Raw genomic sequence first — 25142 nt, 5'->3', positions numbered from 1 at the left:
AGCACTTTATGCCCGCTGGATGCACACTTACAGAAACCTTGAGTTTTTATTAGCGAGTGAAGGAGGTAACGTAGCGCCCTAAACTCAGGGTACACGGCCCTTTAAGTCCCCAACTTGCAAAATATCTCAAAGGTCGGCCTCGATAATTCAGAAAGTAAACCATGTTTGTAAGAAAATGCATTCAACATCAAGACTTAAGAGTAATATATCCTAACATTCCACTGATAACAATGAATCAATGATGTTTCAATTTCTTCCATTAATATTCTATCCATAAATAATAATTCTATCTACTTTCTGATTGGTAACAATTCAATCTCAGCTATACCAAATTCAATCAATTTTAGCATGCTAATGAGGGCGGGGGATACTACACATGAAATTGAGGGTAATTCTGTGAAAATACCCAAAAAATGTTACAAATGGAACTGCAGGTCTTGTAGCAATGAAAAACAATGATGCTGGTGCTCCTTTGATTTCCAAAAAGCCAAGAACAAATGTAAATTTAGAACCATAATACAATTCACCTTTGATTTCATGGAAGACTACAATATGATGCGGATCACAGCAAGACCCACTGCAGATATAGAGACAAGGGTACCTATGCAGTATTTGATCACATCATACTTTGCAGCTTCTAATTGCGCTCTCAATGCATGGATTTCCTAAAAGCAATATAGATTTCAATCCAAACTGAATGTTTTCCACTCCAATAACAACTAATAAGTAAACAATCATAAACTTACCCGATCAAGTTTGTTTGTCAACTCGTTGGTTTCAGCATTTTGCTTAGCAAGCTCATCCCGAATGCGTCTGGGATTAGATTTGAAAATAAATAAATGAGATGATAACGTAAGGTTAAACCAAACAAAGATTACTACGTCAGGAGGGCCACAAAAATAGAGCTATGTTTTCAATTTTTTCACTTACCCTCTTTCAAGATTCAAGTCCAATCGTTGCCCAGCAGTGACTTTGTCAATCTCATACCTGTCACAGACAATCAATAAATAATTAAATTTACATTATAATACAAACTTAGGGAGTGAAAGTCAAATTTGCTTCAGGTGGAAAAAAATTTGAGTACAAAACTCCAAGTTGCCGACCTCAATTCACTTCTCATCTTATCTATGTCATTACGAAGCTTTTCAGTCTCGCGTTGCAACAAAGAAAAATGATGCTCCTGCATCACCGATCATCAAAAGGACGACTTAAACATTTGAAGGAACGGTGAAACTTAACAATTAGAATGTACTATCCCTTCTTCTCAAAAGTATTACATAAAGCAAAAACCACAGGAAAAGTTCATACTATGCCTATATGTCACTTATTTGTTTTTTTTCCTTTGATTCTGCTTTTTTTTCTCTCTTTCTTTATCTTTTCCTTCTTGTGACAGGCTATGAAGAGTTACTTTCTTCCTTTGAATCCAATTTTTTGTTCTGTTCTGTTCTTCTATCAAATTTTCCCGGTATTTTTGTAGTTTGATTTAGAAAATTTTCCGAGGCTGTAATTTGAACTACTTTTTTATGCTTAGTTTGGAAGTGAATATTTATTGAATCTGTGCATTTTTCTACATCTGCTAACTGTTATGAAGAGACTCTTCTTCTCTTTTCTCTTGCGAGATTGATCGTGAAAATTGTTTAAAACATCTGTTCTGACATCTGAGACAGAGTGTAGTATTTGTTGTTTGATTTGAAAGTAAATATACACTAAAGTCGGTTTAACATCTAAACCAGTTTTACACCGGTTTTAGGAAAAGTATGTGGTTTGGTTTTAACAACCAGTCCATGTATGCGGTTAACTTTAAATCTGGGTTGTTCTTTGTGAAAAATCAAACCATGAACAACCCTACTAGTAAGTATCTATATTGTTTACATAGAAGAGAAACAAGAAGTTTATTATAATAATTATAATAAAACACTGGATTCTGTTTCAGAAACAGAGGGCCAGCAATATTACATTACTTCACACCAGAAATTAAGACAGAAATTGACATAGGATGGTCTAGCGTTACAAATGGTTCCCTTCCAAGAAATTAGAAATTAAGACAGAAATTGACTTAGCCTTTGCAATTTACTAAGTACTTTCTTTTTAATACACTGTGCATTATGGCCTACAAGTCTAGGACCCTACCCATTTCCTTTTCAACGTCCTATAAACAAAAACTATAATAATGCTTGATTCATGAGTAAACAGCCACTTTCGTCCCCGAAAGTGTTACTCGCTGTCATAACAGTCCCTGAATCAGCAAAAAACATTTTAAAGTCCTTGATTCAGCCGCTCCGTTAGCCAAAATCGTCCCTGACGTTATCTCAAATCACAAAATCGTTTGTTTCTTATGACCTATATCAATGGTTGACTGATTGGACCATGACTTGGCAGTTTTGATTCAAAAACCAAGTCCATGTAGGCAAGGACTAAAATGAAAGTGAAGCTCAATTAAAACAAATTCATACCAAACTCATATGAGCTTCAAACCTTCATCCAAATCTGAGAAAAATGCAACCAACCCCAATCCACTAAAACAAAAATCTTCCCTACTTAAACGGAACAAAAACCTTCCCAGTTTTTGGTGAACAAGAATAAGCAAAGAATTTTAACATCCAATACTAAATCCTACATAACAAAAACCTAAAGTTCTTAACTAACAGATCCAATCTCGCCTTCCTTCTCCACCAAGTTTCTTAAGCAACAAATTCTTTACATTGATCTGGAAACAGACTTTGCTTTTTCATTTTCCTCTTGCAACTTTCTTGGTTATATGTTGTTGTTGTTGTTGCATTTGAAGAAGTCATTGTGTTTCTTGTTTGAATTTAAAGTGAATAATTTGAAGCCATTAGTGGTGTTGCATTTGAAGAAGCCATTAGTGTGTTTCTTCTTGGTAATAGATGAATTATGGGTAATTATGGGCAAGAAAATGTGGTTAGAGTTGAGTTTAAGAGTTTTGGATAAATTTTTAGATTTTTTTACTATTTTATTGTCTTTATTTTTATTTAAGAAAAAGCTTTTTCACTCTCAATTTGATCCTTGTCATATGGTGGTTGTGAAGTTTCTATAAAAAATTGCCAAATATTAGTCTAATGTGTCAAATGTTGGGCCACATCAGCAAAAACTAACAGAAGTTGTTCCAAAGATAACGTCAGGGACGGTTTTGGCTAATGGAGCGTTGAATCAGGGACTTAAAATGTTTTTTTTTGCTGATTCAGGGATTGTTACGACAGCGAGTTACACTTTCAGGGACGAAAGTGGCTGTTTACTCCTTGATTAATGTTCTAACACTTTGAGATTTTTAGCAGTCTACAGTCTTCACTCTATCTGACACGTCAAAATGTGTCCCCTCCTCGATGCTAAACCTTCTCTTTGACAGATACAGTAAAAACAAACTCCTAAAGTCATTACTCCTATAATCTTATTACAAAATCGGTGAACGTTCAGCAAAAGTAAATCAAAAATTGATTGGTCTTTTTGCATGATGTTACACTAAGACCAAAATATTCATTCTTAGTTCTTACTCAAACTATATAAAGATATTCATTTTTCAGTGTGTTTTAGGATTTCTAGCTATTGCAGACAACAATCCAAATTAAAAAGATATTGCACGTCTGATATTTGAAAAAATGCAAACATGTGCTTATGGTATTAGTTCAATATTAAAAAAACGAAAAGAAAAGCTTGTTGGAGATTTGGTTTACAATTACATCGCATATGTTTCATTCCTTTGTTTTCTTGAAAGATGAATTGGAGTCTTGGCACAATAGTTGGAGTTGGAGTTGTTACTATCACTATGTAGCTAGGAGCTTTATAGCACCACAAAATTGCCCTTGTTTCAATAGTTCCAACTTTCTAGAACATCGCCAAAGTTAATGTACAGCGTAAAATTCGTTAGTCTCTAGCAATCTTGATATATAATTAGTTGCTAGGTTAGTATTTACTACTTCACCACAGGTTTAAACTCTGGTCCTGCAACTCCTTTAACCCTTAGCTCAAACAAGTCGAAACATATAAACATAACTCCACACTCAATTCTCTAAAATGGAATGTTTAGGCCAAATCCATATAAATATAAAGATAGACAACAAAGAATAAAAAAAACTAAAAAAACGTACCTGAGAACTTTGCACTTCAGATTTGAAGTTTGAGAGATTTGTTTCTTGAATCATCTCTGACTAGAAAGTTTGAAAAGAAAGCACAAGAATTACTATATGAATAATAAATAGTAACTTAATTGAGCAGTGATAGGGTTATAGGTACCTTTTGCATATCGGATTTTGTAACAAAAGATTGAGCAACATTTTCCAAGCTATCATTTAGAACTTCAGTGATTGCGAAAGTAATCGCTTCTGCTTGTTTGGAAGGGAGACCGTTCGATTCTAAATTCCGTACCTAAAGGTGGGAAATTAAATTATTATTAATCAATTATAACAACGTAAGTACTTCCATATTTCAAATAAAAAGAGAATGAATGAATGAATTACGAGTTGAAGTGTATCGACGAGGAATGCGCGCTTAACGTTGGAATCGACGGCCTGTGAAACGTGTCTGGTAGAAGTGATAATTGGAGAAGTAGAAGAAATGATGTCACTGAAGTTGGTGATTGTGAAGCGAGGTTTCAAACCCAAACCCAAACCCAAACCAAAAGCACGTTTGTACAAAGCCGCCATCTAATCTAATCTAATAATCAATAAGTTCTTTCTTTGCTTCAACGCGCTTCTTAACTATTCATGCTTGCTTGCTTGCCTGCCCCAAAAGCCGCTGCGAATATCATTTTCTTTTTTTTTTAATTATTTTTTTTTGACACAGTTTTTTTAATTAAATTAAAGGACATATTATATCCTTACAAAAAAAGAGGACATATTATACCATAACTAAATGTAAATTAATTTTACACAATACATCTAATCTAATATGAACTATTTTGCCTTTTCATTGCAGTTATTTAAAATATGACAAATAAATAAATAAATAAAGGGTCTAAAAAACAAAATACTAAAACCAAGCACAGTTTTTTTAATTAAATTAAAGGACATATTATATCATTAAAAAAAAAGAAGACATATTATGTCATAAATAAATGTAAATTAATTTTACAAGATATCTAATATGAACTATTTTGCCTTTTCATTGCCGTTATTTAAGATTGAATTATGTGACATATGAAAATGATCGATTTTTAATTATACATTTATTAATTAAAGTAACCTCGAGAAACAGTACGAGATAATTTATATTGGATGAAGGTAAGCTCAAGAAAGTTTGATTAGAGTTAACCATGACACTGATGTTGGTTTGGTTTTTGGAGTACAGGAGTGCTAGCAACACATTCTTTAACAAACACACTCTAACACACTCTTTTCTATTGGTTAAAATTTATATAGGTCCCATAAAAGTTATATGGGTCCACATTTTTTTATGGGACTCATGTGAATTTTAACCAATAAAAGAGAGTGTGTTGGAGTGTGTTTGTTAAAGAGTGTGTTGCTAGCATTATTCTTTTGGAGTATGTTCTTTTTAAAGTCTCAAGTTCGATATCATCCGGTGTTAATTTCGATGGACTAGTTCACACAAAACAAAACAAACTTCCGTTTGGTGCACAGGATAAGAGACAAGATAGGATAACTGTATCATATCCTGTCACAATCCAGTGTTTGGTGATACAGAAGGATATGATAAGTTAATCCTGAAGCTTATCCTATCATGTCTCTCTAGTTATAATTCTTATCCTGAATTTGAGCTGGGTTACCAGCAGGATAGGATAAGAAAAAAAAAATACTGATTTATTTTATAAAATATATTTTAAAATACATAAAATAAAAATAATAAAATAATTGATTTTTAAATATATATGTGATTTTCTCACAGGGGTAATTTTGTAATTTATATATTCTAAAAAAATCAAAATTTTACTAAAATTATAATATTTTAAAGTAAAATGATTATTAAAAAATTGACAAATAGGGATATTAATTTAAATTTTATAAAAAATTAAATATAATTCTTTTGCAATAGTAGTTTTATTATTTATGTATGAGATATATCATATATTTATTTGGCTTATCTAACATGTATATATTATTGAGTTATTTATTTGATCATGATTCATATAAAAAATTAAACTTGATTATTTTCTCATGATTTTTATTTGAAATTATATAAAGTTATTTGATTACTTATTTATATTTTTTATTTATAAAATTCAAAGTATTACAAAATAATTTTAAAAAAATAACAATTGTTTTACAAGAGTAATTTTGTCAATTAAATATGTTATATATCTTATCATATTATTATGAGCAAATATGTATTAAAAACAAAATATAATAGTTATCATGTTTGTTATCCTGTGTGCACCAAACACAAGATATGATAACTGAGCATAACTGTTATCCTGTTGTTATCCTATCCTATCCTTATCCTGTTTTATATCCTATCCTATCACTATGCTATCCTGCGCACCAAACGGACCCTTATTTTAAATGAGACTAATGCATGTGTGGAGTGAAATTTTCATTCTCCCATCCTAATTAATTTTTTCTTTTTCACACGCAAGACTTTATACCACTTATTTAAGAAGTTCAAGAATACTGTTATCGTTTGTACTAATTTATATTTTATAGTAGGTATTTTAGTATTTTTTTTATAAGAATGTTTTTTTAGTATTTTGTTTTTTAGACCCTTCTTTATTTATTTATTATTTATTATTTTTTTATAAAAAAAAAAGAGAAAGATAAATTGCGTATTGCTGTCTCTCTGTTGTGCTCCAAATCACACGTTACATATAGTTACTTTATTTCAACTCCGTTCGTAGCCGCTGAAGCCGTTGCAGTAAGGTTCTTTCTTTTAACTCCATCTCTTTCAATTTTTCATTCATGTTTGTTTCATTCCGATGCCAATTTATGTTCTTTCATAGTAATTGTTAGTTAGGATTATTGGGGTTAGGGTTTCATGATTTGTACACGATCTCCTTCGTTCTACCTTTCCACTTAGATTGTCCCTGTGCTTGGTTATCCCGATTCAATTTTTTCTCACAAATTTCAAATAAGCATTGGTTTGTGTATGTTTGATGTGAGATTCCGTGGTAAGGGTTAATGATGATATGCGTGTAAGATTGATTGCAGATTTCTAAAATGAAGTCTCTCCACTAATTAATTATGTTATTAGTTTTTCTTATATATATATATATATTTTTATCTGCGAAAACGGTTCCAGTCTATGGTATAGGAGCATTCCTCTATGTGAATTGTGAACCATTGTTTTACCTTATGCATCCAGTCTACCTGGTTGGCTTAATTGCTTAAAGGTGGATTGATATTTCTTGTATTGTTTTCTCAAAGCTAGAGATAACCATATGTTGGGAACATTACGAAGAATGGGACCGAGATGGGTGCTGAGTACAGTCAGTGAGATGGGTTACTTGTTGAAATTTAATGATATCTATACAGTTGGAATTTTGGTTTTTATATTTTGAAGGGGAGGTAGGGGGTATGGATTGGATTGGCTTATAGGATGATATTGGATGTGGTTGTAATGTGGACAGGAGGAAGCAGTGGCTAGTGGTGTTTGTTTTGGTGGAGGTGGTTTTGCTGATCAGTTGTGGTAGAAGTCGGGAATTTTTTTGAAAATGAGTTCAGACAGTCGTAGCCGAAGCCGCAGCCGAAGTAGGAGCAGGAGCAGGAGCCCATTGGACCGAAGATTTCGCTCTGAGCGATTTTCCCATCGCGATGCACCTTACAGGAGAGATTCACGCCGGGGTTTCAGGTTTTTTATTTTTTATTCTGTTTTTTTTTTTTTCTGCAGCTGGGAAGATTGAAACTGTTCTTTGCTAATGGAGGCAGTAAATCTTTATCATGCTGATTGTAAAGCCTTAAGCCCATTCATATACCGTTTTTAACTTCTTATTATATGATATTGTTTTACCAAAATGGGGTTACACTGCACTTGCTATTTTACAAATTGAATGTGCGTGCATTTCTCAGGGCAGTAACAATAATTTGATATTCCTTTTCTCAGCCAAGACAATTTATGCAAGAATTGCAAGAGGCCTGGTCATTATGCTAGAGAATGCCCAAACATTGCAGTTTGCCACAACTGTAGCCTCCCTGGGTATGGTATTCATTTTCTGTTTCCTTTGAGTTGTGTATTTAATTAATTGATGGTTTGCTTGCTCCGAACTATAATACTTTGGTTTCATGTGGTGAAAGATGATGTAAGAAATGATTGGGGGAGGATGGTATTTTGCCTTTTGGGAAGTTTGGTCCTTTCTTAATTATAGTCTATGTTTGAAGCTATTTATTGCATCCATTCCATTTTTAATTTGAGTTACAGTTTCTTTCTTAGATTTGGATACCAGTTAGCTTGCACATACATTAATTACATTTCTACTGAAGTATTTTCCTCTCTCGATGAATCATGCGTTCATGTCTGGAATGTCATTAGTGTTGAAGAATTGCTTTACAGTATATTGTCAGACTTTCAAGTGGCACATGTTATTTTTCCTGAAAAAATTAGTATGATACGCCAATATATAGTGTCCGACAATTCCTCAAACAAAAATCCTTCCAATAGGAGGAGACCTATGGGTTTACATCCAAAAAAATATTTAATTGCACCTCTACAATCATGTCAAATAACTGTCGACTATTTGGTGTTACTTCTATGTGAACTGATACTGCAACTACTGTATTAGTAGCATATGTACTTTCAATTTTGTTGATAACGGTTGTATTCTTTATTGAGTTAGATGGCAGACTATTAGTTTCCACCTTTCAGAAGAATGTAATGACAACTATTTTATGTTATCAATATGGCCTTTGATCATTCTATTGTTATACTTTTTATCTTCATTATGCTAGCTCTTTGATAAATTTAAGATTGAATTACTATAGGTTGTTTGACTTTTACAACTTCCAAATTTGAAGTAAAAATAAAAATTGAATTATGGTTTGCTACCTGATAACAGCTATATCAAACTGTTAGCTATTTGATATTTGCTTACAAGTGTAATGGCTTGATTGGCTAGTTTTTGTGATTATTTTTTCTGTTTAATCAGGCACATTGCTTCTGAATGCTCCACGAAATCGCTGTGCTGGAATTGTAAAGAACCTGGCCACATGGCGAGCAGTTGTCCAAATGAGGGAATTTGCCACACCTGTGGTAAAGCAGGACACCGTGCTAGGGAGTGCACAACTCCTCAAATGCCTCCAGGGGACTTGAGATTGTGCAACAATTGTTATAAGCAGGGCCACATTGCTGTTGAATGTACCAACGAGAAGGCTTGCAATAACTGTAGGAAAACAGGGCACTTGGCACGTGATTGTCCAAATGATCCCATTTGCAACCTGTGCAATGTTTCTGGACATGTGGCTAGACAGTGTCCAAAAACCAACGTTATTGGAGACCGCAGTGGTGGTGGCAGCTTTCGTGGTGGTGGTGGTTATCGTGATGGCGGTGGCAGCTTTCATGGTGGCGGTGGTTATCGAGATGTTGTGTGCAGGAACTGCCAACAATTTGGTCATATGAGTCGCGATTGCATGGGTGGGCCCTTGATGATATGTCACAACTGTGGAGGTCGTGGTCACTTGGCATATGAGTGCCCTTCAGGTCGGTTTGTGGATCGCTACCCTAGTAGGCGGTACTGATGAAATGCAAATTCTGGGTTTCAATTATATGGTTGTTTTCTATAATTTTCTCCAATTGTTGAGTCTTGATAGTGTATGTGTTTTGGCTTTATTCGTTTTTACTTGGTAGAGAGACATATCTATCGGCTGCTTTGATGTCTGTTTTGGTAATAAATTATTTGCTACTTTGTAAGAGGATTGTTATATCATTGTATGCATATGTTGCTACCTGATTAGCCTCCTTTTCATTGATATACATGACATGTTTTTGTGGTGATTTTTAAGGTTATAGTTGACTCAATGTCATGAAATAGCTTTCAACTAAACAAATTAGGCCTATATTTGCTGTGGTGTTGAGATATCCAAACCATGGTTAAGCATGTCTTATACAGTATGTTTGCAGAAATTTTATCAAATGAAGTTTTTCTAGACACGTTTAATTAAATGCATTTGTAATTTTTTTTTACGGTTATAGTGACCTTTATTCCTCTTTTCTTAAAATATGAAATTTCTAATGTAAATAACTTCTTCAAGAAGGCTTATCGTCAAAAAAGAAAGTAGGATAATAGGTTTGTTAAGAAAAGTAGTAGGAGGTTAATAGGCAATAACTGATTTTTGGTAAAAGTCAATCCTAAAAATACACTGAAATTTTAAATACCTCTTATGTTGATTAATTTTATAGAGGCTTAAATGCAGTTTTGCCTCTCTGTTTTGATTAAATCAGAATTTTACCCCCCATGTTTTAAAACGCGGACTTTTACCCCCCCTTGTTTTATAATTTTTTAGATTTTGCCCCCCCTAAAATTTTGCTTTCAAGTCACAACTTCAAAGCTTCGCACACAACTAAATTTGGATCAATAATTCACCAAATGGATACCGAAATGATCATAATCGAGTTAGCTTTCCACAGGATCAAACCCCACTAAATTTGGAGTTACAAAGAGAGATTAATTACAGTTTTAATGAAGGTCTGTCCAATTACTAATTTTGCAGAAATCTACTTACGACCTTCAAATTCAACATCGTCTACCAAACACATCGTAACTTCAAATTTGACGAAATTTAAATGAAAACAAGGGTAATTTCGTTAGCTTTCCGAAAATGTAAATACAATTGAAAAATGAGCTACAGGGTGAGAGACAGTACAAACATACCAGTAGTAGTTCCATACATTAATTGATTTGGACAGACCTTCACTAAAATGATAATTAATCTCTCTCTGTAACTCCAAATTTTGTGAAGTTTGATTCTGTGGAAAACTAACTCGATTTCGGTCATTTCGGTACAAGTTTGGTGAAATATGGATCCAAATGGAATTCTGTGCGAAGTTTTGAAGTTGTGACTCGAAAGCAGATTTTGTGCAGAATATTTGGGGGACATACCTTCACTAAAACGGTAATTAATCTCTCTTTGTAACTCCAAATTTAGTGGGGTTTGATTCTGTGGAAAGATAACTCGATTACGGTCATTTCGATATCCGTTTGGTGAATTATTGATCCAAATTGAGTTGTGTGCGAAGCTTTGAAGTTGTGACTTGAAAGCAGAATTTTAGGGGGGGCAAAATCCAAAAAATTATAAAACAGGGGGGTAAAAGTCTGTGTTTTAAAACAGGGGGTAAAATTCCGATTTAATCAAAACAGGGGGGTAAAACTGCATTTAAGCCTTTTATAGATTAAATTAATCAAATACTCTCTCTGTCTCAATATATGCAAAAATGAGTCAAAGAAATTTGATGTATTTAGTTAAAAATTTAGACCAAATATATTTACTTTAGTTGATCAATTTTTACTTATATTTTGGGACGGAGATTGATAATTTTATCAGGGAAATTTGAAGATTAAAATAATTAATAAAAGAAATGACAACAATACACTTTTTAAGATCTTAAAATTTGCCTTCTGTCAAAAAAAGAAAGAAAGAGAGATCTTAATAAGTTAATTTACTGGCTGCTCACCTCACATCACATCACATCACATCAACATAAGTACCCAATTTATTTATTTTATTTGGCATCTCTCTATTATTTCTCCGAATTGTAAATCAACTCCAACAAACAGTGTCACAGAAATCGCGTGCGCCTGCTCTAGATCGATCTATTTGCCCTTTTTTTTTTTTGATTTCAACTCCGTCCATCCACACCCGCCGAAGCTCACCGGAAGTCCAAATAAGGTTCTTTCTTTTAATCCTTTTTTACCGATGCTTCTGATTTGTATCCCTTTCACCTTCAATTTTATAATTCGAGGGTTCCGATTCAAAATCTGACTTTATTTTTAGGTATATAGTAATGGATTTTGAAGGATTTTCACTGTGTCGGTGAAAATAACTAACTATGCACTTTTACTTTTCATATCATTCAGAGCTCTTTTTGTTGTCTCAAACAATACTAATAACAATAAAGCCAACTAGTAGTATAATCTTTCAGCTTAGAACAACACAAAACTTAGCCCAAGTGATCCTAATCCTAACAACCTCGTTGAGGCGCGGATAACGAAGGTCAGGACGACAAGGCGGCACATGGGTTTATTTGCATCATATGATGTGCCTAATAATTATAAAGATCCTAATTAATAAAAAGGGAACAAGTAAGATCATCTAGGATAGTTTAAAATAGTCTAAGATTAAGATGCAAAAAAGATACTCCCTCCGGATCTTTTTAAAAGAGACAATTGACTTTTTAGATTCATTCGCTTATAATGTCGACCATATACATTTGTTATTCAACGAATCTAAAAAATGAATTGATCTATTATAAAAAGGACCAGATGGAGTATTGTCAGGTATTTCCGAAATTTTCTTACACTAAAGAAAAATGTATTCCTAAAAGTTGTCTCCTGGTTAGCTTATGCATAGCATACAGTCTTCCTGGTTAGCTTAATTGATCAAAGGGTGGAGTGGTATTATTTCTGATGGCATTGGGAATATTACTGGATTTTTGAAAAGTATGTGAATATTATGAAGAATATGACACACAGACCTGCTATCCAGTTTTGGGTGCTGCGTACAGTGACATGATTGACGCGAGATGGGTTGCTTGTTGAAATTTCATGTTCTATACTGTTGGAATTATGGTTTTTATATTTTGAATGGGAGGTGGGGGGTTTGGTTTGGCTTAAGGATGACCTTGGATGTGGTTGTGATATGGACAGGAGGAGGCAGTGGCTGATTGTGTAGGTTGTGGTGGAGGTGGTTTTGCTGATCAGTTGTGGTAGAAGTTAAGAAAGAAAGAAAAAACCTGAAAATGAGTTCAGACAGCCGCAGCAGAAGCAGGAGCAGGAGTCGTAGCCCAGGGAACCGTAAGATTCGCTCTGACCGATTTTCGTATCGTGACGCTCCTTATAGGAGAGATTCAAGTCGGGGCTTCAGGTTGTTTTTTAAACTATTTATTTTCTGTTTTCTTTTCCTACTCAAATGTGTACTGGTTAGGAAGGTTGGAGGAGAATGAAACTGTGCTGTGCTAGAGGAGGCTTAAAATGTTTATAGTGCTGTTTGTAAATCCTTAAGCCCATTTATTTACTCTTTTTATGATAGCTCCATACTCTTCCTGCTGCTCTCATAAGTTCTTTCTACTGAGCCATTTGACATTTTGAATGTGTGTGCATTTTTCACAGCGGTAATCATAATTTGTTTTTTTTTTTCCTCAGCCGAGACAATTTGTGCAAGAACTGCAAGAGGCCTGGTCATTATGCTAGAGAATGCCCAAATGTTGCAGTCTGCCACAATTGTGGCCTTCCAGGGTATGGAGTCGAGTCATTTTATTATTTGATGTTTTGCTTGCTTTATATTATGAACGGAAGTTGGTCTCATGCTGACTCTTTAATTTGGACCTTGCATAATCACAAGTGATATTGAAAGTTTTTAACTGATTCATTGGGGCCATTCCATTTTGAACTTCAGCTACTTTTTCTTTCTTAGGTTTTGATACCAGTTAGCGCGGACATACCTTACTTTCAGTTGTTACATCTATCTGAACTGATACTTAGATAATATCAGCACCATTTTCTTTTTTATTTTATTGACGAAGGCCATTTTTCTTTTTGAATCTGATGACAAATATTAATTCCTAGTTTGACTAAAATGTAACAGCAACTACTTTATGTGACTGTTGTAGTCATGTCTAAGCCTCTTTATGTTACCATTTGGGTTGGGATTGGGTGACCGTTTCCACAAATTCATCTAATCCTAATCTGTTACCGTTTTCTCTTTCATGAACATTCTACTGTTGACAGTCTTTGCTTTTACTGGCTCTAGGATAAATTTAAGTTTTAAATATAATTTGTTTGACTTTTACTTGATTTATCTGATATTTGCTGACAAGTGTCATGGCTTGATTGGCTAGTTTTTGTGATTTTTTTTCCTTTTATGTCTAATCAGGCACATTGCTTCTGAATGCTCCACAAAATCCGTGTGCTGGAATTGCAAAGAACCTGGCCACATGGCCAGCAGTTGTACCAATGAGGGCATTTGCCACACCTGTGGTAAAACTGGCCACCGTGCTAGGGAGTGCTCAGCTCCATCAATGCCACCAGGGGACTTAAGGCTGTGCCATAACTGTTATAAGCCGGGTCACATTGCTGCTGAATGTACGAATGAGAAGGCTTGCAATAACTGTAGGAAAACAGGGCACTTGGCACGTGATTGCCCAAATGACCCAATTTGCAATGTGTGCAATGTTTCTGGACATTTGGCTAGACAATGTCCAAAATCCGATGTTATTGGAGACCATAGTGGCAGAGGCAGCTTCCGTGGTGCTGGTGGTGGCGGCGGCGGTTACCGTGATGTGGTGTGCAGGAACTGTCAGCAATTAGGTCATATGAGTCGGGACTGCATGGGCCCCCTGATGATTTGTCACAATTGTGGAGGCCGTGGTCACTTGGCATATGAGTGTCCTTCAGGTCGCATTGTTGATCGATACCCTAGTAGGAGGTACTAATGGATGACAAGTTATCGATTATGGTTATATCGTTTTTATATATTTATATCTTTTGAGGACTGATTGTTGAATACTGATAGTGTATGTGTTTGAATTAACTCTAAACTTGGTAGGGTCACGATAAGGATCATATGCCAATAGATCGGCCATTCAGTTATTATGATTTTGCTTGTGCTATGAATAAGATTTAGTTTTGCTGCATGCAAGAATCGTGATATTGTTATGCATTATGCTACCTTAACAAGCTATTTTTTCTTCTAGATACAAGGCATGTTATTTTTTGATCGGGGATGAAGTTAAAATAATGTCACAGGTAGTAGTTTTTTAAATCTTTCAACTTATGTCAACTTGTACCATCCTGGCCCGTCGTCTTAAGCAGGTTGTTAGCGGCAAAGTATAGGGGGTTGACCTGTTTTGCAACCCGTACATCTAAAAACGGCTTAAATATTTTGCTTTACAGTTGGGAAAATAGGATCATACCCATTTAGGTTCAGCCAGATGAGCTATAGATTTCATTGGATTAGACTAAAACATTTTATTTAAATACTACCTCTAAATGATGTTGATTAAATCATGATATAAACTCATATCAAGGTACTAAAATAATGTTAGCAATGAAACCATTGAAGCAGTTGAGCAAGTTTAAAGTCGTGTAGTCCTACACTGTTATATGAGCTTGCTTTTATATAAAAATATACTAGGTCCCTTGGCCTCTAAAATATGATTAATAAAAAAACAACACAACACAAACTAATGCAATTGATGATAATTTGATTCCGAGAATAACCAGAGAAGAGAGGTGAGTTTTTTCAACGACATCCTGAGAGTTAAAATAAAGAAAGAAATTAGAACAGTGAATGATGTCGATTACTTACATCGGAAGTGGTTCAAAGAACAAATTGAAAAAAGAAAAGACAAAGAACATGGAAAGAAACTCAAATTGGATGTTACGAGAAGAAGAGTTGTTGAATGCTTTGGTGGTGACATTTTTGAAATGAAGTAAATAAGCGCTATAGTGTCGATATTCTTTCATCACCTCTCTTTCTCTACGTTACGACGTAACTACACAAAAGGCTGTAGGTATTTTTTTTGGGTCAATGTTACTATATACTACGTATTTTAGATGGTGAATAATGCTAAAAAGATACTATTTTTTTTGACAAAAAGATACTTTATTGGTCGAAATTTACATTGGTCCGACTAAATTTATATGGAACTCACATAATTTAGTGAAATCTATTTGAATTTCAACGAATGAAAAAGTGTGTTGAAAGATATCTGAAAATTGCGCTTCTCCTAAATAGATTTAAGGGATGCGAATGCAGAATCAAATACATTATTAGAAGGATTTTTTGTCATATTGTAGAGATTAAACTGTCCATTTTAATTTCGGATGGAACAACAAACACCATTTAAAAATTCACAAACATAAAAAAAAATTCACTCCTACGCAAAAAGGAGATTCCACAGTTGAGTTTGAATAAAAAAAGCACGAACATGTTGAATATAAATAAATGAGGACACATGTGAATTTCAACCAATAAAAAAGAGTGTGTTGGAGTGTGTTTGTTAAAGAGTGTGTTGCTAGCATTATTCTAAATAAATATATGGCAAGGTAGCCAAGTTTGACCTCTCTTCTCTTGAGTATCAGAAACATGGCAGAGGTAGAGATTATCGGGAGCAAATTAGCGCAAGAACTTGCATTGAATCCTGAAAATGTTCCAAATAACTATATCCACAAAGAAGGCGGTGTTGGATTTCGTGATGCTCTTCTTCCTTCCGAATCAGATTATATTGATATTCCAGTCGTTGACATAGCTAACCTTGCATCACAACAGGAGCTTCATAAACTCCACTCTGCACTCTCTTCTTGGGGATTGTTTCAGGTCACTCAACTTCACCTATTTAAACACCATTTCCTAATATTTTTTAGTTTCATTGCATAGCTAATTAATTAATGTATCTGGTTTATAATATAGTCTAGATACGTCGATTAAACTTTCATGTATCTTAACCAAACACTTGAGCTTTTGAGATAGTTTTTAGTTGTCTATTAGGTGACAACTCACCGGTAAGAGTTTGAGCTTAAGATACTGAGTTCAAATCTCCTCAAATACGGGTTTAGATTGCATGTTGGTGCATTTATAGTGGTTCGTTCCATCTTAATTAGATCATCTGCATTTAAAGTAGTTTTTATTCTTTCTATTAATTTGGTTACTCAAGTAGTTCTGTAATGATGTAATTACAAAGTAGAAATGCAAATGTTAAACAAGGCATTTTCACAAACCTAATAATGCTATTCTCAATTCTCATATCATTTTTTCTGGTACATATTGGTGGATGAGTTCCAATGATGTTCCTAATTATTTTGTGTGATTCAGGCAACAAACCATGGTATGACAAGCTTGTTTCTTGACAAAGTGAGAGAAATTTCAAAGCAATTCTTTGATCTCCCAAAGGAAGAAAAGCTAAAATATGCAAGAGAACCAAACGGTATTGAAGGATATGGAAATGATGTAATATTTTCAGAAAATCAAAAGCTTGATTGGACTGACAGAGTATATCTGAAAGTGCATCCTGAAGATCAGAGGAATCTCAAACTTTGGCCCCAAAAACCCAACGATTTCAGGTATAAATTCTTATCGTCACTAAGTTCTCAATAAAACTGAATATTATTTTACATGGCATCGACATCAAGTAACTAATACTTTAATATCTCCACCAAAAGATTTTGCTATCTTGGCTATCCATATATCGTAAGCATATACCATAAGCATATATTTTAATACTTTAGTCTCAGTAAAAACTATTTTTATTTTTAATCTTCGCAAATATACAACTTTTTGTCTTTGGTCTTTACTGTTTTTTTATTCTGAGTTTGAAATCATTGATATTTGAAAGAAGATTGTAAACCATAACCATGAGTCCGTGACACAATTATTTACTCTATTAATTTGTACACGAATAGTATATTTCATGTCAGCGGATTTCTCAATGCAGGAATACTATAGAACAATATAACGAAAGTTTAAGGCAGTTATATGAAGTAGTTTTGAGGGCTATAGCAAAGTCACTGAACTTGGAAGATGACTGCTTCCTAAAGGAATGTGGAGAGGGAGATTCAATGTTTATGAGATTCAATTACTACCCTCCATGTCCTATGCCTGATCATGTTCTGGGCGTGAAGCCGCATGCTGATGGATCTTCTATAACTTTTTTGTTGCAAGATAAAGAGGTAGACGGTCTCCAAGTCCTCAAAGATAATCAGTGGTTTAAAGTTCCAATCATCCCTGATGCTCTCGTGATTAATGTTGGTGATCAAATAGAGGTAGGTAATAAATTTGGTTAATTAAAGGCTACTTTGTTAAGAAGCATGATAGTAGTAGAATCTAACAATGACAAAAATAAATTAAGCAAAAGGTTGATTATTTGAAATTGGTATAATGAGAAAAGTTTATTTCAATGAGTGTAGGATACACTTTATATAGTGATCATAACTAAACTAACAAATCCTAACTAACTTTCAATTAATACTAACCAACTTAAAATTACCTTTAACAAACTCCAACTATATGGAGCAAACTGCCTTTTGTTTACTTCAAGACTCATTCTAGTAAATTAAAATATAATTAAGTTTTTATGAGATAGTTATTTGCAATTTTTAGTGGTTTCGCCGCAGAAGTAGAAGAATAAATGTGAGTATTTTAGTTCACATAATGATAGTAAACTTGTCTTTGGATTTACCAATGACTACAACACCGTAGCTTATCCATGATATATAGCTGATAGGATTGACACAGCCTGTTGATCTTGAATGTGTTACACAGATAATGAGCAATGGAATTTTCCAGAGTCCAGTACACAGAGTAGTGACAAATGCCGAAAAGGAGAGGCTCACAGTAGCAACATTCTGCATCCCAGATTCAGAAAAAGAGATTAAACCGGTTGACAAACTAGTGAACGAGTCAAGGCCAATATTATACAGACCGGTGAAAAACTTCGTTGATATCTATTTCCAGTATTACCAGAAGGGAAGAAGGCCAATTGAAGCTTCCAAAATTGATTATTAGTTAAGTATGAAATTTCTTGGAACTTTGTGAAACTAAAGAGAATGAAAATGAAATAAAATTTGTTGTGAAAATTCTGAGCAGTGGCTCTGCTGCTTTAGATCAAATAAATGCTGATTTGTATAATACTAGTTTAAAGGTGACTTACAATTGTAGTAGTATGTGGAGTTTAGTTGTATGCTATTGGAAGGAAAGTTCATTGAGGTGGCATAAATCCACTGAATAGAACAGGATAATAGTTTTGTTTAGAGTACACACACAGGAATAAGAGAGCACCAAGTATAAATCCCGGGTTAGGCTGGGAGGACACACAATCCATTGCAAAGAGGACAGAAACAATCGATGTTGTCTCTGGTTTGTAGGTAGTATGTTATAGCATCTCTTGTTCACCAAACTTGAGTCATTTCATTATTCACCATAGATTCAATACAAAGAGGAATAAACTCAAAGACATGGTGACTAGGGTAACAAATGGCCGCCTTTACAAGGGTTTGAGTAACCATATTCGTTTGTCGCCTAACAAACTTAACCTCAAAGTTTGGACATAAATTTAACAAATTCTTAATACTAGAAACCAACATGCTAAACTCTGATACACCTGCATAATTCAGAGACATAGCATCAATAACATTGTGTCGGCCACTTGTGCGCGCAAACTGCATGGCTTCGGGGAGAGCTGCTGCCTCCCCTTCAATTACTGAAACTCTGTTGGCTTTCCAACTTGTTGCTGCAGTCACGAAGGTTCCGCTACTGTTACGGAAACAAAAACCACACTCGCCACTTTCCCTTCATCGTGAAATCTGGCGTCTACATTCATTTCAACCAATCTTGTCTCAGCTTCTCTCATCTAGCTATAATCATTTTTGTTGCATCGCTGCTGCTATGCCTTCTTTTCTGAACATAATTCCATTCCTGCCACAAAATTGTTGCTTGTTCACCTAATTGAGTGGCAGACCTCTTTTATCCATTCCATAACCAATTGTTGTTTCTATTATTCCACAACACCCACATTACCATAGCTACATGACCAGCCACACTCTTCTCCTCCACACTACAGATATCCATTATCACCTCTATAACAGAACTGAAATGCTGCTTGCGCTGCTGCAGAAAGCTTGTCAAACCTGCCTGCTCCCAGCAACTGCAGCTTGTATCACACGTGAATAAGACATGCCAATCGTCTTCCTCTTCAGTGCACAGTGGATAGATTGAAGGGCAATGCACTTGCCGGTGCTGCAGGCGAGTTCACATCAGTAAGTATCCTCTACAAATTCGTCATAACAAATGACGTGTCTTTGGCGGCTCGTTAATCTTCCAAATACAGTTCCAATTTACTGTCACAGTAAATTTATCAGCACAACCCCAGTTTCTCACTAGATGATAGGAATTCCAAATACTACACTAGGATTATGACCAAGTGAAGCTTATAAAAAGAGGATTTGGGAAATACCTTGCTTTAGTCTTAAAACACAATTTTAACACATTATCCTTTGTCAAAATTTACATGCGTCCAACTAAATTTATATATGGAACCCACAAAATTCAGTGGAATATTTTCACCATGATTTCCACAAGATATAAAAGATAGCTTCCACTTTGTCGTAGTTTTCAGCGCAGTTTTAAGAGGAACAAACACAGAACCAAACACACTATTAGAGTTTTTTTATACTGCAGAAATTAAATTGTCTCTTTTTAATTATTGTGAGACTTAAAAAAAATATTTACTAACAAGATATTTTTGCTGTAGATGGATCGACATACACGTACCATCTAAAAATTCACAAGGATATCTCTTGTTTGAATGCAAACAAAACAATCTCTAAACATTCATCCACACACAAAAAAACAGATTCCACCTTTGAATCCAAACAAACAACCACCGAACATGTTGATGTTTAATATAATAATAACGATCTCAATATTGACAATTGAGCCACCGCCACTGCTATCAATATATGGTAAGGTTTATGTAAAGTTTTGCTTCATCGTTCGTGAATATCAGAAAGATGGCAGAATCGGTGGAGGTAGAGATTATCGGTAATAAATCAGCGCAAGACCTTGCGTTGAATCCTGAAAATATTCCAAATAATTATATCCACAAAGAAGGTGGTGTTGGATTTCGTGATGCTCTTCTTCCTTCCGAATCAGATGATATTGATATTCCAGTCGTTGACATCGGCAACCTCACATCTCCAACTACAGCACAACAGGAGCTTGATAAACTCCACTCTGCACTCTCTTCTTGGGGATTATTTCAGGTCAACTTCAGCTGTTGAGATAGTTTGTTACTTTGTTTGTTGTCTATTAGGTGACAGCTAAGAGTTTCAACTTAAGATACTGAGTTCAAATCTCTTCTAATATAGATTTGGATTGCATGCAGTCAAAAAACTACAAGTCAGTGCATTTTTAGTCCGACAAAGATCGGACAGCCATAAATGCGCCCACTGAAGGACTGCATGCATGCAATCAAAGTTCACCTCAAATATAGTATAAAAATAGTCATTAGATTTATTTTAATGTTAAATAAGAGAAGATAATAAACTTTCATTCTCTAAATATGGTGTAAGGACCATTAGATACAGCGTGAAGCGCCATAATGCAGCTGTAGGTACCAAAAAATTCAGTTTTAGAGAACAGTATAATTAATGTCTACTTTGTATATTTTATGTGTCCTGTTATGGTCAATTGGTTCAAATTAGAGATAACATATTAACAGTATAATCCGTACTTTAATTTAGATACTCGATTAGTTCTATAAGGATCAAATCATAAAGTAGAAATGTAAATGTTAAATAAGTCATTTTCACAAACCCAAGAATGCTATTCTCAAATAAACTTTCTAGTACATATTGGTGGCTGAGTTCCAATAATGTTCCTAATTATTTTGTGTGATTCAGGCAACAAACCATGGTATGACAAGCTTGTTTCTTGACAAAGTGAGGGAAATTTCAAAGCAATTCTTTGATCTTCCAAGGAGAGAAAAGCTAAAATATGTAAGGGAACCAAACGATATTGAAGGATATGGAAATGATGTAATATATTCAGAAAATCAAAAGCTTGATTGGAATGACAGATTATTTCTGAAGGTACATCCTGAAGATCAGAGGAATTTCAAATTTTGGCCCCAAAAACCCAATGATTTCAGGTATAAATTCTTATCGTCCCGACTCACGTTCTCAATAAAACTTAATATTATTTTACACGGCATGAAGTAACTGATACTTTAGTAGCTCCACCGAAAGATTTTGCTATCTTGAATATCGTTTTAATCTCTATAAAAAATATCTAGAATGTTTTTTCTATTCTGCGTTCTATAAAAAATATACCATAACGGTGATACAATTATTTGCTCTATTAATTTGTACACGAACAATATATTTCATGTCACTGGATTTCTCAATGCAGGAATACTATAGAACAATATATCGAAAGTTTAAGGCAGTTATATGAAGTAATTTTAAGGGCCATAGCAAAGTCATTGGACTTGGAAGAGGACTGCTTCCTAAATGAATGTGGAGAGGAAGCTTCAATGTCTATGAGATTCAGTTTCTACCCCCCATGTCCTATGCCTGATCATGTTCTAGGCGTGAAGCCGCATGCTGATGGATCATCTATAACTATTTTGCTGCAAGATAAAGAGGTAGAAGGCCTCCAAGTCCTCAAAGATAATCAGTGGTTTAAAGTTCCAATCATCCCTGATGCTCTCGTGATTAATGTTGGTGATCTATTAGAGGTAGGTAGGTAATAACTTCTTGTTAGATTTACGAATTATTACTACACTATAGCTTATCCGTGATATATATTATAACTGACAGGATTGATTGACACAACCTTGATTTTGAATGTGTTACACAGATAATGAGCAATGGAATATTCCAAATCTGTTCAAATTCGGACCTTTCTGTATATGATCTCCGGCGGAAAAAAGAAAATCTTAGCTATAAATTGAATTTGACGGGTTTGGGAAGTGTTTCATCGCATTTTCCTTCGATTTGCATATTCCTTCCTTCCATGGCTATATTCCGTGTCGCCGTGAACATGGCTCGTCGTCGTTTCTCCACTGGTGGTGAGCTCCTCATCTCTTCCTTATTATTATTCCGTTGTTGCGGCTGGCCGCAACTGCGATCACGCGGCGGGCGGTTGAGGGATTGACCGCCGCAATTTATGATTATTTCATGTGAATCAAGCAATTTTGAGGAGAATTGTGCTTTTGAATTGGTTACGGGTTATTTTTAGGGTTAGGGTTAGGAATGTTTAATTTGGTATGGTTGTGAGAAGAAACTGCATTGCCTGAACAAGCAAATATGGTTGGTTGGTGATTTCACTTATTTTCAATTTTGAATTTTGAATTTTGAATAATTAACAAACACTATGAATGAATGATATGTCTTGTCGAAGATCCATCAATGGCTAGTGAGTGAGTCTTTGCTATTTAAGCTGCTTTAAATTATTCTGCTGCTGATCGACTGACTCTCTTGATGATGATGCAGCTGGTGGAGCTACTCCTCCTCCTCCTCCTGCTGAGAATGCTATGAAACTGGAAGCAGCTGAAACAAAGCTGCAAGACCTAAAGGCAAACATGGCCATATTGGGGAAAGAAGCAGCTGCAGCAATGACTGCTGTTGAAGCACAGCAACAGAGATTAACGCTCCAGCGTCTTATAGCTATGGTATTACAGTTTCACCATATGACGCTGCAATATTCAGTTCTTGTGAAATCTTGGATCAGTTGTTAAAATTTATTCGTCCCACTTAATTTCGCGATCGATTTTTTATTATGAAGGTTGAAGCAGAGCGTGCCTATCATCAAAGAGTGCTCCAAATACTTGATCCATCAATGGCTAGTGAGTGAGTCTTTGCTATTTAAGCTGCTTTAAATTATTCTGCTGCTAATCGACTGACTCTCTTGATGATGATGATGCTGGTGGAGCTACTCCTCCTCCTCCTCCTCCTCCTCCTCCTGAAGTTCCTTAAGTTCGGAAATTAGACTTGTGTATGTCATGACTTTTCCATTTGTTGTATATGGATTTTGGAACCTATCTATCTATCAATATAAAATTTCCTATACTTATCTTGTACTCGTTTTTTTTTTTAGTAATAATTATGGTGGTTAGTAGTGTGGCTGGTGGTGTCTCTGTACACATTGCTTCTGCTATATATCCTCCTCTAATTCCAAAGTTGGCAAGGTTGGTAAAGGGGCCGGATCCATGGGAGGATGCATCCGAGGCATGTATTTTGTTCTGTTCTCTTCTTTTTTAGTTTTTCCTTTTGTCACAATTCTTTATCTTTTTTGTTTTTGATAGATACTTACTTACATTAATTAATATGCTAATAAGTAACACTGTTCTGTAGTATCACAAGTTGAAGAACTAACACATACAAACATTTATTCCCATTTCTCATGTAATATCAATCACAAACCATATAAACCGTTGGAAGAAAAAAGAAAACAAGTCTGAAAACTCCCCTCTTGTTTGGTTAGATGGGAGAACTGACAAGAAAGAACATGTGTTTATGTTAAACCGATTTTTGTAATAATTTTTCATTCATATCAATCTTCCTCTTCTGTTTCCTTGTGGATAACTTTCCCTGTTTTCCTCCACAACTAAATGAGAGAAATTGGTACATTCCTTTCTTTTTCTCTCAACAAGTGTTCTTTAATAAATGGTCATGTGATAGCTATTGTTTTGCTTGACAAGGTTGGTTCTTTAACAAGTGATTTCCTTACACATTCCATCTTTATCTCAAGTAACATGATTGTATGCTAGCTTACTGTTATACAAGGTTCCCTTTTGCTTATTATAATTTTCTTTAAGACTATTGTAATGTATTGCAAAGGCATGTTAGTTATCTTATCTTATTTGTTAAAAATCACATTAAATGTGTAAGATAAAATTGTGCTTACATACATAACTTAGCTCTAAAAAATTGTCCGTTTGCATGATGTCGTGTTCTTGTTCCTAATTGTTTTACATGTTTTCCAAGAGAGAGTATTACTTAAGGTGGTGTTATTCATTTTCTTGCAGGACTGAACAACTATGGAAATCAGATTACCATCCAAGTGTCATTTTTTTTTTCTTTTTCTTTTTCATTTGCTATTTTCTGCAGCTTTGGAGTTGGCATTTGTGCCCAAATGTCAATAATGCAGCTGTTTGTGGAGTTTAATTGTATCCTAATGAAAAAGTACATGGAGGTGACATGAATTATTTTTGCATTTAATTACTTACCACTTACAAAATTTTGCATTCTATGATATTATAAACTAGATATATTAACTACCTAATGAATCTAAAAAGGAATTTTTGCTTAGTGTTCGGTAGGTGTATATCATTATCAACACGCCATCTAATAATAGTCATCAATTCATGTATTTAATTACTTACCACTTGCGATTTTCATCCATTGCAAAATTTTCCAACTATCAAGCATTATGATTTCCACACAACCAAACAAATAAGTTTCAAAATAAAAATTAACAGTTTCTCAAACATAAGGATATGAAAATGGAGCAAGACATAGGGAATAATATAATGAG

At 34.6% G+C, this 25142-nt stretch overlaps 5 protein-coding genes across 10 annotated transcripts; 4 read left to right on the top strand and 1 right to left on the bottom strand.

Moving 5' to 3' along the window:
* Positions 1-225: 225 nt before the first annotated feature.
* LOC123898985 (protein FMP32, mitochondrial-like) lies at positions 226-4767 on the bottom strand. Its single transcript, XM_045950037.1, has 7 exons — positions 4473-4767; positions 4249-4380; positions 4104-4163; positions 1104-1180; positions 931-987; positions 747-813; positions 226-665 (listed from the first exon to the last, which is right to left on the bottom strand). Exons 1-7 carry the CDS (start codon positions 4656-4658, stop codon positions 546-548), a joined length of 699 nt encoding a protein of 232 aa, XP_045805993.1. The 5' UTR covers positions 4659-4767; the 3' UTR covers positions 226-545.
* Positions 4768-6700: 1933 nt separating this feature from the next.
* On the top strand, positions 6701-9863 carry LOC123898585 (zinc finger protein GIS2-like). Of its 3 annotated transcripts, none has more exons than XM_045949577.1 (4): positions 6701-6824; positions 7532-7752; positions 8005-8097; positions 9044-9863. In XM_045949577.1, exons 2-4 carry the CDS (start codon positions 7616-7618, stop codon positions 9630-9632), a joined length of 819 nt encoding a protein of 272 aa, XP_045805533.1. In that variant the 5' UTR covers positions 6701-6824; positions 7532-7615; the 3' UTR covers positions 9633-9863. The 3 variants fall into 3 exon arrangements, with proteins under 3 accessions (XP_045805533.1, XP_045805535.1, XP_045805534.1); XM_045949579.1 differs by having other exon boundaries at positions 6714-6819; XM_045949578.1 differs by having other exon boundaries at positions 6762-6824; positions 7329-7752.
* Positions 9864-11564: 1701 nt separating this feature from the next.
* On the top strand, positions 11565-14742 carry LOC123898586 (zinc finger protein GIS2-like). The gene is made up of 4 exons (XM_045949580.1): positions 11565-11780; positions 12758-12974; positions 13253-13345; positions 13983-14742. The coding sequence occupies exons 2-4, from the start codon at positions 12850-12852 to the stop codon at positions 14539-14541; spliced, it is 777 nt and encodes a 258-aa protein (XP_045805536.1). The 5' UTR covers positions 11565-11780; positions 12758-12849; the 3' UTR covers positions 14542-14742.
* A 1403-nt stretch (positions 14743-16145) lies between these two features.
* Positions 16146-18786, top strand: LOC123898583 (codeine O-demethylase-like). The gene is made up of 4 exons (XM_045949576.1): positions 16146-16427; positions 16923-17170; positions 17542-17869; positions 18369-18786. The coding sequence occupies exons 1-4, from the start codon at positions 16197-16199 to the stop codon at positions 18609-18611; spliced, it is 1050 nt and encodes a 349-aa protein (XP_045805532.1). The 5' UTR covers positions 16146-16196; the 3' UTR covers positions 18612-18786.
* A 1232-nt stretch (positions 18787-20018) lies between these two features.
* Positions 20019-23832, top strand: LOC123898582 (codeine O-demethylase-like). Of its 4 annotated transcripts, none has more exons than XM_045949573.1 (8): positions 20019-20866; positions 21506-21753; positions 22014-22341; positions 22464-22674; positions 23099-23277; positions 23391-23451; positions 23538-23600; positions 23703-23832. In XM_045949573.1, the coding sequence occupies exons 1-7, from the start codon at positions 20615-20617 to the stop codon at positions 23579-23581; spliced, it is 1323 nt and encodes a 440-aa protein (XP_045805529.1). In that variant the 5' UTR covers positions 20019-20614; the 3' UTR covers positions 23582-23600; positions 23703-23832. The 4 variants fall into 4 exon arrangements, with proteins under 4 accessions (XP_045805529.1, XP_045805531.1, XP_045805528.1 ...); XM_045949575.1 differs by having other exon boundaries at positions 23391-23455; XM_045949572.1 differs by lacking the exon at positions 23703-23832 and having other exon boundaries at positions 23538-23674.
* The last annotated feature ends 1310 nt before the right edge of the window (positions 23833-25142 follow it).

The sequence above is a fragment of the Trifolium pratense genome, linkage group LG7 (assembly GCF_020283565.1).
Source record: "Trifolium pratense cultivar HEN17-A07 linkage group LG7, ARS_RC_1.1, whole genome shotgun sequence".
NCBI classification, from domain to species: domain Eukaryota; kingdom Viridiplantae; phylum Streptophyta; class Magnoliopsida; order Fabales; family Fabaceae; genus Trifolium; species Trifolium pratense.
The sequence above is the reverse complement of the archived record's forward strand: the minus strand, read 5'-3'. Positions and strand labels throughout refer to the sequence as shown.

Coding starts and splice junctions, on each gene's coding strand:
- LOC123898985 (XM_045950037.1), bottom strand. CDS start 4,658: ATGGCGGCTTTGTACAAACGTGCTTTTGGTTTGGGTTTGGGTTTGGGT. Junction 4,164..4,248: donor CAAAATCCGATATGCAAAAG/GTACCTATAACC, acceptor CAAACTTTCTAG/TCAGAGATGATTCAAGAAAC. Junction 1,181..4,103: donor CTGAAGTGCAAAGTTCTCAG/GTACGTTTTTTT, acceptor TCGGTGATGCAG/GAGCATCATTTTTCTTTGTT.
- LOC123898585 (XM_045949577.1), top strand. CDS start 7,616: ATGAGTTCAGACAGTCGTAGCCGAAGCCGCAGCCGAAGTAGGAGCAGG. Junction 7,753..8,004: donor GATTCACGCCGGGGTTTCAG/GTTTTTTATTTT, acceptor TCCTTTTCTCAG/CCAAGACAATTTATGCAAGA. Junction 8,098..9,043: donor CACAACTGTAGCCTCCCTGG/GTATGGTATTCA, acceptor CTGTTTAATCAG/GCACATTGCTTCTGAATGCT.
- LOC123898586 (XM_045949580.1), top strand. CDS start 12,850: ATGAGTTCAGACAGCCGCAGCAGAAGCAGGAGCAGGAGTCGTAGCCCA. Junction 12,975..13,252: donor GATTCAAGTCGGGGCTTCAG/GTTGTTTTTTAA, acceptor TTTTTTCCTCAG/CCGAGACAATTTGTGCAAGA. Junction 13,346..13,982: donor CACAATTGTGGCCTTCCAGG/GTATGGAGTCGA, acceptor ATGTCTAATCAG/GCACATTGCTTCTGAATGCT.
- LOC123898583 (XM_045949576.1), top strand. CDS start 16,197: ATGGCAGAGGTAGAGATTATCGGGAGCAAATTAGCGCAAGAACTTGCA. Junction 16,428..16,922: donor CTTCTTGGGGATTGTTTCAG/GTCACTCAACTT, acceptor TGTGTGATTCAG/GCAACAAACCATGGTATGAC. Junction 17,171..17,541: donor CAAAAACCCAACGATTTCAG/GTATAAATTCTT, acceptor TTCTCAATGCAG/GAATACTATAGAACAATATA.
- LOC123898582 (XM_045949573.1), top strand. CDS start 20,615: ATGGCAGAATCGGTGGAGGTAGAGATTATCGGTAATAAATCAGCGCAA. Junction 22,675..23,098: donor TCGTCGTTTCTCCACTGGTG/GTGAGCTCCTCA, acceptor ATGATGATGCAG/CTGGTGGAGCTACTCCTCCT. Junction 23,278..23,390: donor TCCAGCGTCTTATAGCTATG/GTATTACAGTTT, acceptor TTTATTATGAAG/GTTGAAGCAGAGCGTGCCTA.